At 42.2% G+C, this 16849-nt stretch overlaps 1 protein-coding gene across 2 annotated transcripts in view; it reads left to right on the top strand.

The window, feature by feature from the left end:
* The window catches only part of SLX4IP (SLX4 interacting protein), a 299228-nt gene extending 285265 nt beyond the window's left edge, over window positions 1-13963 (top strand). For both annotated transcript variants that reach the window (XM_082252615.1, XM_082252616.1), the window contains 2 exons: window positions 12415-12521; window positions 13275-13963. In XM_082252615.1, the coding sequence (XP_082108741.1) occupies window positions 12415-12521; window positions 13275-13905 (738 nt within the window). In that variant the 3' untranslated portion in view covers window positions 13906-13963. The remainder of the gene's footprint in view (window positions 1-12414; window positions 12522-13274) is intronic.
* Window positions 13964-16849: the final 2886 nt, after the last annotated feature.

Here is a 16849-nt window from a genome sequence, read left to right as displayed (position 1 = left end):
GCGCGGCAGGCCCAGAAGCTGTTTAGCAGGGAACGAGGCGCCTGCACCAGAACTGACGAGCGGGGCCGGTGCAGGTGCATTGATTCCTGGGAGCGATGACGTTCAGCTCCCAGGAATCAATGCAAGCAGGAAGTGACGGTGCAAGCCGCGGCCGCAGAGGGAGGAAGTGGAAGAAAGGTAAGTATATTTTCTTCAGTATCAAGGTAAGTAATTGAAAAAAAAATAGGGACTATCAATTTCTTTTTTAGGTGACACTGAGCAAGCGGATGGCCCAAAGCTGATTTTGAGGCCGGAACTCCGCTTTAAAGCAAAAAACATATTTCTTATTTTATTTTTAATATAGTAAGTAGCTCAGGGTTGGAAGGGGCAGGTTCACACACATGAAACTGACTCTCACAGTGACACTGACAGCATTGTGCAGCAGCACAGATGATGATGACACCTCACCGACACGTCCCCTCCTGAGTCACAGTGACAGTCTATCTCCACGCCAGGTGGTCCCTTCAATCCACTCCAGTCCCAACAGCACTGACAGTCCTGCTCCCAACTTGCCTTGCTCCCGTCCCGCAGACCCGCACACGAAGCTTCGACTGCTCCACCCAGCTCTGTTGCACCCTGACATCACACAACATGCTCAGGCACCGCCTCTACCAGACCCCCTCTCGCCGGCACCATCTGAAGACACTGTAGCAGGCACTCGGATGGTCTTGTCCGACTCCAGACTGAAAGCCAAATGTCACAGCCATATTTTTACTGGCAACCTTTTGCTGTCACTGGCAGGAGAAAAGTTCCTGTTTTTTACTGGCTGCCAGTAAAAATACAGATGGTTGGCAACACTGGTGCTGTGTGGTGTAACTGGATATGTAGAAATACAAATCCTTTGGAATGTAAAATGGCTACCATATACAAATTATATGTATTTAATTTGTGTTTTGAGCTGTGTTTCTGGAGTTCAGCTTTAAAGAGGAGCTCCTATATTACTATTAGCAGGGTATTGATTCAAAATGAGGAGATATAATTTGAAGTAGAATTTCAGGCTACCTTCCAATTAATCTTAGACTTGCTTCCTCCCTCTCCCTCTTATGCTGACCTACCTGTGTAAGAAAGATGCAAAACAAAACCAAAGACATTCCCGGCTCAAGGAAGGAAGCACATAGAAGGAAAGAAATTCCTTCCATGTGCTTCTTGCTGCAAATGCCAGTTATAGGTGAGGGTAGTGGCCATTTGTTTATACTGTTGAAATATTGGTGAGCTGCCATTGTGCTATATGCTGAGTGTCCAGTGTGCCCCTGTGTCTTTAAGGAGGGGTGGGCTCCATCCAGGCTCACCTATCCTCTGCCTTGTCCATTATAATTCATGTGCTGCCATTGTGGAGGCTCTCACAATTTAGAGTAAGCACTACAGATACTGGAGTGCCTTGACATTGCAAATATGCACAAACTAAACATCTGTTTTTAACACATAATGTTAGACAGGACAATTCGGTTAGTTAGTAGGCTGGTCAGTAAGTTTAACCCAGAATTTCTTTGGTTTTGTTTTGCATGTGTTGCCCTTCCATGTGCTCCTTGCTGCAAAGACCAGATATAGGTGAGGGCAGTGGCCATTTGTTTTTACTGTGTAAGAAAGATGTATATGCTTACCTTTTTTTCAGCCTGCTCCAGTCTGGTTATGTGATCCTCTGTGTCAGCCAGCAGTGGCTGCAGAAGAGAGGAGAAAACACTTGACAACGACTGACAATGCCTGGGAGAGATGACTCCATCCATAAGCTTCCAATGGCCCATTTATTGTTGTTGCTCCATCCTCTCCCCTGAATCTGCTGCTGGCTTACATTCTACTTTAATACAGCCAGCTAAAATATTTACTTACTTTTCCTGCAATGCAAGAGATGCTAATTTGCTCATGAAGAACTGCAGGAAAAAGGAATACATCTTTGCAATATGTATATGTTTTTTTTTTTAGCCTCCCAAAGGAATGGGTATTCGGTTCGGGCAGCAATTTTTCACGCTGCTTAGTACTTCCTGTTTCAGCTTTGCAACTTCCTTTGTCATCTGCCTGCTTATTGGACAATCAACATTGTGATGCTGCAAAGTTATAACAGAAAATAGAAGTTATCTATACACTGGAACCCAACACCCTGCCCAATATCATGTTTTTGATTTTCTCCATTGTTCACGGCATACTCAGGGCATAAATGAGAGCTGTAACTCAGAGTTGAGACAGAGGTGGCCAGGTGTTGTTGTGACTTGTACAGGAACTGAGCAGAGAAAACTTCCACCGCATAAAGAGGGATCATTTTTTTTTTCTTTATTAACCATTGGGGAACACAGCACTGTATAGACGACATTCAGCTTAGTGCTGTGTCCCTTAAAGTGGTTGTTACCTCAATAATGGAATTCACCGCCAGCCCCCCCCCCCCCTAAAATTTCTAGGCATACCACACTGTATAAGTGTTTTTAATAAAACTAAGCTTGTAAATATCTTTCTATAGCTATCTTCAAGCCAGTCACGTGACTCCCGACTGGTCTATTACTCCGATTCCCGGGCTACAGCGCGAGGGTCCGGAAATCTCCCTCTGATGTCAGCTGGGGAGGTCATGTGGCCACTCAGCCCCTCTTGCTGTAGCTCTGGATCCGAGTAGGAGACTGGTTGGGAGTCACGTGACCAGCCTGAAGATAGCTGTAAAAAGGTATTTACAAGTTTCCTTTTATTAAAACACCTATACAGTGTGGTATGTCTAGATATTATAGAGGGGCTGGTAGTGACAATTTGTAATATTTTATCTTCTACTAATAGCAGCAGAAAGGGGGGGGCGGAGACAGAGACACAGACACAAGCTGAGGTGCAGGGAGGGGATGAGGGGGGCAGAGTATACTTGACAGACCACGGAGGCAGGCAGGCGGACCACAGTGATCAGGGCTCAGCAGCCATGATTATCATGGTCAGGACACAGAGGGGGACACAGGAAGTGGCAGGTTCAGCCAGGTTTTTTACAGCTTAGAGAGGGGCATATTGGACAACACAAGCACTGTGCTGTTTAATCTGCTATAAGGGAACAAACACTTTAATGCATATTAAAGAGAAGAGGATTACGGCAAGTACATAAAATAAATTTATATTTTCTTTTTTTTTTTTTAGGAAGCAATAAAAAACAGACAGCTACAGTTTACCACTATGTGTAACAGTCAGTGGTAGTGGACTAGTAAATTGCATAACCCAAGATGTGCTCATCTTGTGATGTGGCTAGAACAAACATGCTTTGTATCCAGTACAGGTTAAACAGTTATCACGTGATGAGACTGTTGGAATCAAACATGGATTCAATTAGATTTATTAACAGACATTAAAGAATAGTGCATAAAAATGAGGTGTTGATATGTTTTAAGGCTATCCTGCTCTTTTCTTGAGGCTTGCCCTAAGGAAGAAACAGCAACACCTTTTTATTTCTTGAACATGTGGTAAGAAAAGTGATGTTCAGTTGCTTTTGGTTACCGTAGAATGCGAGTATTCTACAAGGCCATGTATTTTACTTTTAAACCGCAAGCTCCATTTACATATAGGTTAACTCAAACATGCTGTCATTGTTTGGCCACAAGCAGAGAGTTTAGAAATGTTAAAGGACGCTTTCATTTATTAGTAATACTAACATAGCCAACACCTGGAATGAAAAACTCTGTGCATGAGATCACATAAAACACAATGGAATTAGGAATCCTTTTTTCAGTTAAACCATTTTATATCACATTATTATTTTTTATGCTCTCTGGAGCCACTGCAGATTGCCAACATGCATATGCCACAAAGAAAAACTGTTTGGTAATAGAATATATATGTGTAAAGGTTAAATGCAGCTCTTTCTTTCTGCTACAGTAAGTGTGATACTGTACACAGGTTATGGAAATAGTACTTATGACTTGTGTTTCCTGAAGTCTACTAGGGGATGTTCTGGGCTTACAAATTGGGAATATACAGCAAGCATTTTTATGGAATGCATGCTTAGTATATTTCTGAATTACCCCAGGGAAGCCCTAAATACAGGGTGCTCTTCTTTGCAAACTGCAAAAAAGGGTATAGTCATACTGTGGCCCTCTCCCTGTGCCTCCCCTTTGGGTGGCCATTGTGCTTAGTGGCCAAAAGGAAGGACGGCAGGCATGCTTGCTGATTGGCTAACACAGCATCCCAGATTTAAAGAGGTTGTAAACCTCCTAAAAAAACATGTAAGACAAAGGCATAATGAGCTAGTATGCATCACATACTAGCTCATTATGGAATACTCAACTTATAACGAAGCCCTTCCAGCAGCACCTGCTCACCGCTGAGACGGCCGACATGTTCATCCATCTTGCTTCCGGGTTTGCGTCCTCCAGCCGTCTGGCCAGAGCCGCTATGACGTCACTCCCAGCGAATGTGCGCTGGAGACGCCGTTCACAGCACAGGGCTCTGAAGGAATGGCACAGGCGGCATTTCCTTCAGAGCGCATGTGCCAGTGTAAAGTAGTGAGTGTACAGCTTGAATAACCATGTACATTTTATGTCCCTTCAAAATAACTCAACACACAGCCATTAATGTCCAAACTGCTGGCAACAAAAGTGAGTACACCCCTAAGTGACAATGTCCAAATTGGGCCCAAAGTGTCAATATTTTGTGTGGCCACCATTATTTTCCAGCACTGTCTTTACCCTCTTAGGCATGGAGTTCCCCAGAGCTTCACAGGTTGCCACTGGAGTCCTCCTCCACCCCTCGATGATGACATCACGGAGATGGTGGATGTTAGAGACCTTGCGCTCCCCCACCTTCCATTTGAGGATGCCCCACAGATGCTCAATAGGATTTAGGTCTGTAGACATGCTTAAAAATCAAAAAACGTGCTGCGCCAGAAGTGCACAAAAATAATAAGTGATTAATGAATCAACAAGTGTTATCAACAAAATATAGTGTCCATCATATGTGCTCTGATGAAACATAAATGTTCATATAAAGTGCTCCAAAGTAATGATTAGTATATCCAGGTGATGACAGGACAGCCTCAATCCCTTGTGAATCAAGCAGGAACCACCAGTGTGTGAACTCCCTCCACCAGTAAGATTGGCCTCTCACCTTGATACCAGACCCAAACGGGCCAGCATGAGCATATCAGGGGATAAACAGACTATCACAGGTAACCTCTCCAGCCTTCACCTCCGGGGGTCGCCAGGACATAAAATAAAGATAAAGCAAAGATCTAGTGCTCTCTGAATGTAAATAATGAGCTTTTATTGAGCATAAAGGGGTAACTCACATTTGTTGGGCACTCAGCCGTGCCTGCTGTTATGGCATTCAGTGTTAGAGAGTAGCACCCGAGCGATCGGCGTCAGGCACGCAGGCTCCGCCTCCCTATACGCGTTACGCCTGGAGCGTGGGCTCCGTTTGGCTTCTTCGGTAGGACCCCTACCGAAGAAGCCAAACGGAGCCCACGCTCCAGGCGTAACGCGTATAGGGAGGCGGAGCCTGCGTGCCTGACGCCGATCGCTCGGGTGCTACTCTCTAACACTGAATGCCATAACAGCAGGCACGGCTGAGTGCCCAACAAATGTGAGTTACCCCTTTATGCTCAATAAAAGCTCATTATTTACATTCAGAGAGCACTAGATCTTTGCTTTATCTTTATTTTATGTCCTGGCGACCCCCGGAGGTGAAGGCTGGAGAGGTTACCTGTGATAGTCTGTTTATCCCCTGATATGCTCATGCTGGCCCGTTTGGGTCTGGTATCAAGGTGAGAGGCCAATCTTACTGGTGGAGGGAGTTCACACACTGGTGGTTCCTGCTTGATTCACAAGGGATTGAGGCTGTCCTGTCATCACCTGGATATACTAATCATTACTTTGGAGCACTTTATATGAACATTTATGTTTCATCAGAGCACATATGATGGACACTATATTTTGTTGATAACACTTGTTGATTCATTAATCACTTATTATTTTTGTGCACTTCTGGCGCAGCACGTTTTTTGATTTTTATGTTTTTGTTGTGAGGTGTGGACACAATTTATGTATGCAGCCGGATTTATATATTGATTTATTCTAGCACATTTATACACATTTGAATTTCACTTAGTCTTGCGCTGATAGTTTTTTCACTATATTCTGTAGACATGCTTGACCAGTCCATCACCTTTACCCTCAGCTTCTTTAGCAAGGCAGTGGTCATCTTGGAGGTGTGTTTGGGGTCATTATCATCTTGGAATACTGCTCAGTCTCCGAAGGGGGGGATCATGCTCTGCTTCAATAGGTCATAGTACATGTTGGCATTCATGGTTCCCTCAATGAACTGTAGCTCCCCAGTGCTGACCGCATTCATGCAGCCCCAGACCATGACACTCCCACCACCATGCTTGCTATAGACAAGACACACTTGTCTTTGCACTCCTCACCTGGTTGCTGCCACACACGCTTGACACCATTTTAACCAAACAGGTTTATCTTGGTCTCATCAGACCACAGGACATGGCTCCAGTAAATCATGTCCTTAGTTTGCATGTCTTCAGCAAACTGTTTTTGGGCTTTCTTGTGCATCATCTTTAGAAGAGGCTTTCTTCTGGGAGGACAGCCATGCAGACCAATTTGATGCAGTGTGAGGTGTATGGTCTGAGCACTGACAGGCTGACCTCCCACCCCTTCAACCTCTGCAGCAAACTGGCAGCACTCATACGTCTATTTCCCAAAGACAACCTCTGGAATAGGGTGCTGAGCACATGCACTCAACTTCTTTGATCGACCATGACGAGACCTGTTCTGAGTGGAAGTTGTCCTGTTAAACTGCTGTATGGTCTTGGCCACCGTGCTGCACCTCAGTTTCAGGGTCTTGGCACTCTTCATATAGCCTAAGCCATCTTTATGTAAAGCAGCAATTCTTTTTTTCAGATCCTCAGAGAGTTGTTTGCCATGAGGTGCCATGTTGAATTTCCAGTGACCAGTATGAGAGAGTGAGAGCGATAACACCAAATTTAACACACCTGCTCCTCATTCACACCTGAGACCTTGTAACCCTAATGAGTCACATGACACCAGGGAGGAAAAATGGCTAATTGGGCCCAATTTGGACATTGTCATTTGGGGGGACTCACTTTTGTTGCCAGAGGTTTAGACATTAATGGCTGTGTGTTGAGTTATTTTGAAGGGACAGCAAATTTACAATGTTATACAAGCTGTACACTCACTACTTTACATTGTAGCAAAGTGTCATTTCATCAGTGTTGTCACATCAAAAGATATAATAAAATATCTACAAAAATGTGAGGGGGTGTACTCACTTTTGTGAGATACTGTGTATATGTATATATATATATATATATATATATATATATATATATATAAATACATACTCATCGACCACTTTATTAGGTACACCTTGCTAGTATCGGGTTGGACCCCCTTTTGCCTTCAGAACTGCCTTAATTCTTCATGGCATAGATTCAACAAGGTGTTCCTCTGAGACTTTAGTCCATATTGACATGATAGCATCATGCAGTTGCTGCAGATTTGGTGGCTGCACATTTATGATGCAAATCTCCTGTTCCACCACATCCCAAAGGTGCTCTATTGGATTGAGATCTGGTGATTGTGGAGGCCATTGGAGTACAGTGACCTCATTGTCATGTTCAAGAAATCAGATGACTTGAGCTTTATGACATGGTGCATTATCCTGCTGGAAGGAGCCATCAGAAGATGGGTACACTGTAGTCATAAAGGGATGGACATGGTCAGCAACAATACTCAGGTAGGCTGTGGCATTTAAATGATGCTCAATTGGTAATAAGGGCCCAAAGTGTGTTAAGAAAATATCCCCCACACCATTACACCACCAGCCTGAACCGTTAATACAAGGCACAATGGATTCATGCTTTTAGGTTGTTTACACCAAATTCTGACTCTTCTATCTGAATTTCGGTACAGAAAAAGGAGACTCCTCAGACCAGGCAACCTTTTTCCAATCTTCTATTGTTCAATTTTGGTGAGCCTGTGCGAATTGCTGCCTCAGTTTCCATTCTTAGCTGACAGGAGTGACACCCGGTGTAGTCTTCTCCTTCTGTAGCCCATCTGCTTAAAGGTTCAACAAGTTGTGCGTTCAGAGACGATATTCTGCATACCTTGGTTGTAACAAGTGGTTGTTTGAGTTACTGTTGCCTCTCTATCAAAACGAACCAGTCTGCCCATTCTCCTCTGACATCAACAAGGCATTTTTGTCCGCTCAAATGCCGCTCACTGGATATTTTTTATTTTTTGGATCATTCGATGTAAACCCTAGAGAAGGTTGTGCGTGAAAATTCCAGTAGATCAGCAGTTTTTTAAATTCTCAGACCAGCCCTGTTCAAAGTCCCTTAAATCCCCTTTCTTCCCCATGGTGATGCTCAGTTTGAACTTCAGCAAGTCATCTTCACCATGTCTAGATGTCTAAATGCATTGAGTTGCTACCGTGTGTTTGGCTGAGTAGCAATTTGCCTGTGGCTGGCTGGTACAGAGCATGTGGGTGGCTGGCTCTCTTGCACCCTGTCTGTGGATGGCTGGCTGTCTGGCACCCTGTGGTGGGTGGCTGGCTTGCACCCTGTGGTGGGTGGGTGGCTGGCTTGCACCCTGTGGTGGGTGGGTGGCTGGCAAAGGGGCTGTGGGTGGCTGGCTCGCTGGTACAGTGCCTGTGGCTGGATGGTACAGGGCCTGTGGATGTGGGTGGCTGGCTGGCACCAGGCTGCTGTGGGTGGGTGTATGGCTGTGATACACTCTTGCGAGACTAGTCCCGACTCCAGATGAGGCTATCCAAGGCGAGGGAGGCGGCCTGAGAAGGCAGAATGATGTCACAAAAATATCGGCAATATCGGCCAGTTCCGGGGCCGATACCAATATATCGGGGAAAGTGCATATCGGCCCCTCGATAATCGGTCTATCCCTAGTTTTTATCTAGATATATATATATCTATACACATATATAGTACTTTGCAAAAGGTTTAGGCAGGTGTTAAGAAATGCTGTAAAGTAAAAATGCTTTCAAAAATATACAGCAGGTAAAATAAGTATTGAACACGTCACCGTTTTTCTAGTCAAATATAATTCTAAAGGTGCTATTGACATGAAATTTTCACCACATGTCGGTAACAATCCATGCAATAAACACATACAATGAGAACAATAAACACATACAAATAAGTTCAGAAATTAAGTTATGTGTAATAAAATTGAATGACACAGGGAAAAGGTATTGAACACATGAAGAAGGAGAGGTGCAAGAAAGCATGAACAGCCAAGACACCAGCGGAAATCTATCAGTAATTAGAAAGCAATCCTGCCCCCGTGTCAGTGCAAATTAATATCAGCTGGTTCTGTCTGATGGTTTATAAAAAGGTGTCTCAATACTAAGGTGTCACACAAGAAACATCTCATGATGGGTAAAAGCAAAGCGTTCTCTCAAGACCTTTGCAACCTTTTTGTTGCAAAACATACTGATGGCGTTGGTTACAGAAGGATTCCTAAACTTCTGAATGTTCCAGTGAGCACAATTGGGGCCGTAATCTGGAAGTAGAAAGAACATAATTTCATTATAAACCAAACACAACCAGGTGCTTCTCACAAGATTTCTGACAGAACGGCCCAGCCAATCACCTGACTTGAATCCAATAGAAAATCTATGGAAAGAACTAAAGATCAGAGTTCATAGAAGAGGCCGACGGAACCTTCAGGATTTGAAGAATGTGTGGAAGAATGGGCCAAAATCACACCTGAGCAATGCAAGCGACTAGTTTCTCCATACAGGAGGCGTCTTGAAGCTGTCATTACCAACAAAGGATTTTGTACGAAGTATTAAATAGATTTTAGTTAGCATGTCCAATACTTTTTCCCTGTCTCATTCTATTTTACTACACATAAACTTAATTTCTGAACTTATTAGTTTTGGTTGCTTTGTATGTATGGATTGCATGGGTTGTTACTGACATGTAGTGAAAATTTCATGTCAATAGCACCTTTAGAAATATATTTACCTAGAAAAATGGTGACGTGTTCAATACTTATTTTACCCACTGTATATTGTAATTGTTTATTTTATTAAATAACAAAATGCAACATGAGTGAGCAGAAGATAACTGTAAATGAAATCAATATTTGGTTTGACTACCCTTTGGCTTCAAACCAGCATCAATTCTTACTCTTGCACACTTTGTATACTTGCACAAAGTCAGGGATTTTGTAGGATTAGAGTCAGGTGTATGATTAACCATTTATACCTAGCAGGTGATAATGATCATCAATTTCATATAACGTTTGAAACACAGCCATGGTATGAAACCCAAACAGCTATGCAGGAGGCTTAAAACTGAGGAACAGTCAGGCTCTGCAACTAAGGTGAGGTTGTGGAAGACAGTTTCATGTCACAGGTTATACACTATGGCAAGACTGAGCACAGCAACAAGACACAAGGTAGTTATACTGCACCAGCATTGCAGGCAAAAATGTCAAAACAGACTGGGGTTTTAAGATATGTTTAAGCTCTTTTGAAGAAGCACAAAGAAATGGGCAATGTTAAGGACCGTAGATGTAGTGGTTGGCCAAGGAAACCTAATGCAGCAGATGAAAGACACTTTATGCTTACTTCCCTTTCTTTGACATCAGAAGATGTTCAGCAGTCCCACCAGCACAAAACCTGTCAGAAACCAGTGGGACCCAGGTACACTCATCTACTGTCCAGATAAATCTGGCCAGAAGTGGTCTTCATGGAAGAATTGCAGCCAAAAAGCCATACCTTCAATGTGGAAACAAAACTAAGCAACACAAGTATGCATGAAAAAATAGGAACTGTGTTGCAGAAAAATGGCAGCAGGTGCTCTGGACTGATAAGTCAAAATTTGAAATATTTGGCTGTAGCAGGTGACAGTTTGTTCACCGAAGGGCTGGAGAGCGATACAATAATGAGTGTCAGCAAGTAACAGTGAAGCATGGCGGAGGTTCCTTGCAAGTTTGGGCCTGCATTTCTGCAAATGGAGTTGGATATTTCGTCAGGATCAATGGTGTCCTCAATGCTGAGCAATACAGGCAGATACTTATCCATCATGCCATACCATCAGGGAGGTGTAAGAATTTATTCTGCAGCAGGGTGACAACCCCAAATATGCAGCTAATATCATTAATAAATATCTTCAGTGTAAAGAAGAATAAGGAGTCCTGGGAATGATGGCTTGGCCCGCCAAAGAGCCCTGTTCTCAACATCATCTAATCTGTTTGGAATTACACAAAGAGACAGATATATAATAAGGCAGCCTACATCTGCAGAAGATCTGTGGTTAGTTTTCCTTGAAGGCAAAGGGTGGTCATACCAAATATTGATTTGATTTGGAATTCTCTTCTGTTCATTTTGTTAATTGATAAAAAATGAACAAATTAACACATCTATTTCTGAAAGCATTCCTAATACACAGCATGATTTTCACACCTACCTAAAGGTTTGCACAGTACTATTTATTTATATATATATAATATATATTAATGGTGATAGCCACATATTATTCCTGTTTAATTTAGTAGCAACTGCTGATTTCAATACAGCACCAGTTATTTTAATCTGGCAAAAACTACCATAAACAAAAGAATTTACAAACCACATGAACCTGTTTGTGTATAGTCTCTGTCAAATGAGAATACAGGTTACCTCACATGTTGATAACATTTTATCAGGGGGACTGTTCTACAATGATTAGTTTAGTACATACAAAGGTAAAATGTTAGTTTATAGTGGTGCTTGAGAGCAGAGCGCGAAATTCTTCTTTTCTATCCTCTTCTTCTGGTTTATAGCAATGAACTTTTCCTGTATGCTTTACAGAGTACATAAAACTATTTACACAAGTCCCTAGCCCCTAGGTGAGCTTACAGTCTAATGAATCATGGGAAGTCCTATAGAAAAAACAAACTCAGCAAGGCCAGTTTGGATAGAGGCCTTTTGGACTGGGATAGGAATCCAGAGCACCTGGTGAAAATTCCAAAAACACAAAAGGAACATACAAACCCCATGCAGATAGTGTCCCTGGTGGTAACTGACCCAACCTTTGCTAGGCCATAGTGCTTTTTTGTAGTCCTGACAGTTTAAACAGTAAAGGAAATCCTTGTTAAAGTCCAGTATCATTTTAATCTTCAGTCTGGCACATTTAACATTTCACCCCTTATTAAACTTGGCATTGTACAGCCAAAGCCCCTCAGGGCCATTCCCTTTACCTCACCAGCACTACAACTGGTCTGAAAAATGTCCGTCCCTTGCTGATTTGAACAATGCAGCGAGCAACAGCTGTAAGTCTTGGACGCAGCTCGATGAACTTTCATCTTGTAATATAGAGTTTCCTGGGTCGCTTTCCAAAGCAATGTCTAACTTTATTACCGTTTTGTTGTCTCTGCTTTTCCATAGAAAGAGTCTTCCAGCAGTACATCCGAATATTTTGCTGAACGTGGAGAAAGTGGATTAAGCAACATATTAGCCACCACAGTGAAGGAGCAGGCCGTGCTGAGAAACATGTAAGTTTCTTTCTAAGGTGACGATATCATGAGGTGATAGTGATGTCTGAATCTGGAACTTGCAGTCTGAGGCGCTGTGGAAATGCTTGCCAGATAATTCTGTATGGAATTGCTCCTAAAAGCTGCATTGTGTCAGAAGGAAACAAATCGGGGACAGCTGCTCTTAGGTGATGTCATGTTTTCCCCATCACATTTATTTGACGCAGCTCATTTGCATACCTCCGACGTTCAGGACGTTTGAACGTTTGGCATGTGACAAACGCGTTTGCTAAACTAGATTGATGATATGCTGTTTTAGGCCTCTAGCGATTCAGGCCTCCGTTTACATGTACGCTGTAAAAATCATGGCACTGGCGAAACAGTGTATTGAGTAATACCATTAAGTGCCTTGGGATGCATTCCTTAAAAAGCCCTATTTGTGCTATAATATTTTATTCAGCCTCTACTGAAATACGATCCGAGTATGCAATATTGACCTTAACATCTGTAACAAATTTAGCGAGTACAATGTGAACTTCTCCATGGCAGAGTGAGTAAATATGTACGTATGTATATCCCCGCATGTCGAGGGAAAACCAAGATAATAAAGCATGATACGATCCCCCTGCAAACAATGTTGCTTGTCATGGTGATGTATGTATGGCAGTTTTGTTACGCTACACAGGAAGAACGTTTAGCGAGCCTATTTAAGTTTAACTAATGAATTACATAAGTAGTAAGAACAAACTTTTTTTTTTTTAACTTTCACTGTAGAGTAAAGAAGACGAAAGCTGTGAAGGATGCTGACTGTGGATTCGGCAGCGATTTAAAAGTTTGTCCTCCCCTTGGGCTAGGCAGCCCTGACAAAGGAAAGCAGACTACCCCCCTATCTGAACTAGCGTGTAGGAGTGGGGAACAAGCTAAGCATTGCATAAATACACCCCATAACAGCTTGGAGCTTCCTGATCCTGAAGTGGAAAATGAGGTTAATCGCAGACAGCCTTGTGGAAGTAGCAGCCAGCAAAAATCCCAATCTGCAGAGTGGTTACAGGCACAAGACCTGACCAAGACTCTTTCCTGGATCTGTGAGTCAGCACTGCCAGAAGATAAACAAACTCTCCGAACAAGTATTATGCAACACAAGAGGAGAAGACACAGCTCGGAAGAAAAAAACAAAGTGGCTTCTAAGAAAGCAGATTCAAGGGACAATATTGTTTTAAGCCAGGCTGATACAGATCCAGAGGCCACAGAAAACATGCCTTTGGCTTTAAGGATTCTAAACTATAAAAAGCCATTAACAGCCACAGGTAGCCCAGAGGCTCCCATGGAAGAACAATGTAAACCTGGTGGAAAGCCTGAAAATTTGCCATCCAACAAGTTAAAACGTCAAAGGATTAAAAAGTAAATTGGTTTATTGCAAATATAACATTAGCCCGCATTTAAAGCCAAACTCCAGCTTTTGATGCACTTTATAAGCTGGTCCAAACAAACTATGTCCCTCACTATTATGTGAGGCCACTGGAATGTTCTGTGTACATTGTATGTAGCTGAGGCTACATACAGCATACCGCTCTGTGTTCTGGGTTCAAGCCGAGACCTTCCTGTCCCATACTCCGAACACAATAGAGTGTATCTGAACAGCACTCAGCCATTCAGAGAAAGCAATGTATTCTAGCAATGAATACAAAGCTTCCTCTGATTGGCTAAGTCACAGAGGAGGGCTGATGATGTCACAACCTCTGACCCAGCCAATCAGATTCTGGGTATGAGACAGGAAGGTCTCGGCTCGAACACGTAACACAGTGATGTATGCTGTATGTAGCCTCAATTACATTGAATTTATACCACACATCCCGCTGCCTCACATGTTAGCAAGAGACAGTTTTTTGGGCCAACTTGGCCCAAACAAACTTTGTAAAGTGTATCAAAAGCTGGAGTTCAGCTTTAAAACAAAATTCTTTGTTAAATCTAGAAAAAAATCAGCTTTTTCATTACAAAATTTACAGTAATAAAAGGGTAGTTGGGATTGGATTGGCTGCTCTGGTGCAACACAGACAGTTCTTTTTTTCAGAAATGCAGAAGATCCCCTATGAGAGGAAGACCAACAATAATCTTTGGTTTTTCCGTTCTGAAAAGGTATTGGTAGATTGAATCCACTGCCAATATGTTATATATTAAAGACGTCAGTAGTTTGTGCCTTTGACTTTTCTACAAGTAGTTGTTACTCTGTGGACCACCAAATTTATATTTTAGAGAATTGATGAATATAATATTGCCATCTAAATTTGTATTGGCCATGACAACTGTGAAAACTTAGGAACTGTGGTGAAGCGAGCGCACTATTCAACTGTCAAAAAAACCTGAAGGCAACTTATGGTTTAGCTTGCCAAAAGCCTCTCTTGATGGAGGCAGTCTTTAAAACTATGATTACATACAAACAGTTTTCTGATAACTGAACAGTTCTTACTAGTATTAAAATATGGTGAGCCCTCTTTCCACATGAGTTCTTTTCACAAACAACACACAAGCACATTTCTTACTGTATAGAGCGTTGTGCTTAAATGTAGACACTCATATGTTTGGCTTTTGGTTGGCTCTCCCACGCAGCTATCATAGCACATTGATCATATGAAATATGGACTGGGAACTGATCCCTACAACATAAGCGATTAAGAGGAACAAGCTGTTTTTAGTGGCTTGCGTGGAAACAAACCATGCACCAGAAATCCATGCTGAATCCAAACCAAGCCATAAATATTTCTCAGCATTCCTTAATGCATGTATTACTCTTCTCAAAAATGTAGGCAACCCGTTATACATTTTTTTCTTTAATTTGCATGCCACTAGGACTTTAGTATTCCAGTGATGATATGCAAATAATGTGCATGCCCCCCCCCAGGTATGTTTCACAGACAAAAGTTAAAATAATTCAGCTTGCATGTTTATCCATTAAAGGGGAATAACAAGAGAACTAAAAATCCTATATGTGTTGAACCCCTTCATATGGTATTAAAAACCCACCCTTCTGATTCCCAGTTCTTTGGTGCTAGATCTACAGCAAGGTGCCCTTCACACCCGGCTGTCCCTTTTGGTATGAGAGATCTGCCAATGCACATCAGTGGACCAATTAGAGTGCATGCACTTTATTATTATCCAACACACTGCAGCTTACCATTATGTGCTGTGTGTAATGTGGTTTCCTGTTGTGCATTGTACAATAGCAGCTATTTTAGTTTCATTCATTCAACAGATGAAACCACACCTCACATAGAGCTGTGTATTAATGTATATTTCGGTAACCCAAGCAATAGTAATAGTCTAAATAGACCCTTAGAGACTTTATTTGCAGCATCACTTACTAATCTTGTAATAATTTCATTGAATGATGGCTCTTTGCAGTCCCCATAGAGATCCACTGCACATTAGGATGTTTGTCTGATGGGACTGCTGTATTTCCCTGAACTAGCTTTAATCCACCAGGAAATGTAGACAATACTGGGACAGAGATCTTTCTGATAGTTTTGGGGGTGTTGGAGATGGAGACCACTTTGTTATCAAACAATGATTTATATTTTTCTTGAAAACCATAATGGAAAGGCTTTAGGTCTACATTGAGTTCCTTCAAAAGTCACAGATTTTCCTGTCTTCTAGCTAACTTGTATCTTTAAACTGGTGCAAGTTATCTCTTATTATTAATGTATATTGACCAGTTCAGACCAGTTAGGAACTTGTTCATGTAAATGTGACTTCCTTTTTTTCAGTGATGAGTAGGTTGATCCTCAGCCGATTTGGATACTCATGGGAATTTTTACAAACAATTCTGGTTTATATAATCTACATTCTCAGGAAGCTCTATGTGTTTCTCAATGTTTGTTCTTTTTGTATTTTTAATAAAGTTCTGTTTTTATGGCTTTTTGTAATCTCTGGCACATATGCTTACACGCACTAAACAAAAGTAGTCATCCCTTTGTTTGCTTTGTGTTTTAACCACTTTAAGACTGCCCCATAGCAGTTTTACGGCTACAGGGCTGTGCAGAATCACGTATATACTGTATGCGATTCTGTACTTCCGCCTGCAGGAGACATGCCCACTGCCGTCGGGCCTCTTCTTTTGTGATTATTCACAGCAGAAGCTGATCTGCGGGTGCCAGGCACTGGATGTCCTCCGGCACCTGTTGAATGTCGGTAATACACACAGAACTGATATATGCCTATGTAAACAAGGCAGATCCCAGTTCTGGCAGGGGGGGAAGGAATGGATTTTGCATTCTTGCAATGCAGGGAACAAAATTGATCTCTTCCCCTAGTAAAAGCACTTAACATAGTACACAAAAAACACTGGCTATGCA

Source organism: Pelophylax lessonae (genome assembly GCF_965119305.1).
Source record: "Pelophylax lessonae genome assembly, chromosome: 3".
NCBI classification, from domain to species: Eukaryota; Metazoa; Chordata; class Amphibia; order Anura; family Ranidae; genus Pelophylax; species Pelophylax lessonae.
Note: the sequence above shows the minus strand (reverse complement) of the source record. Positions and strands in the feature narration are given on the sequence as shown.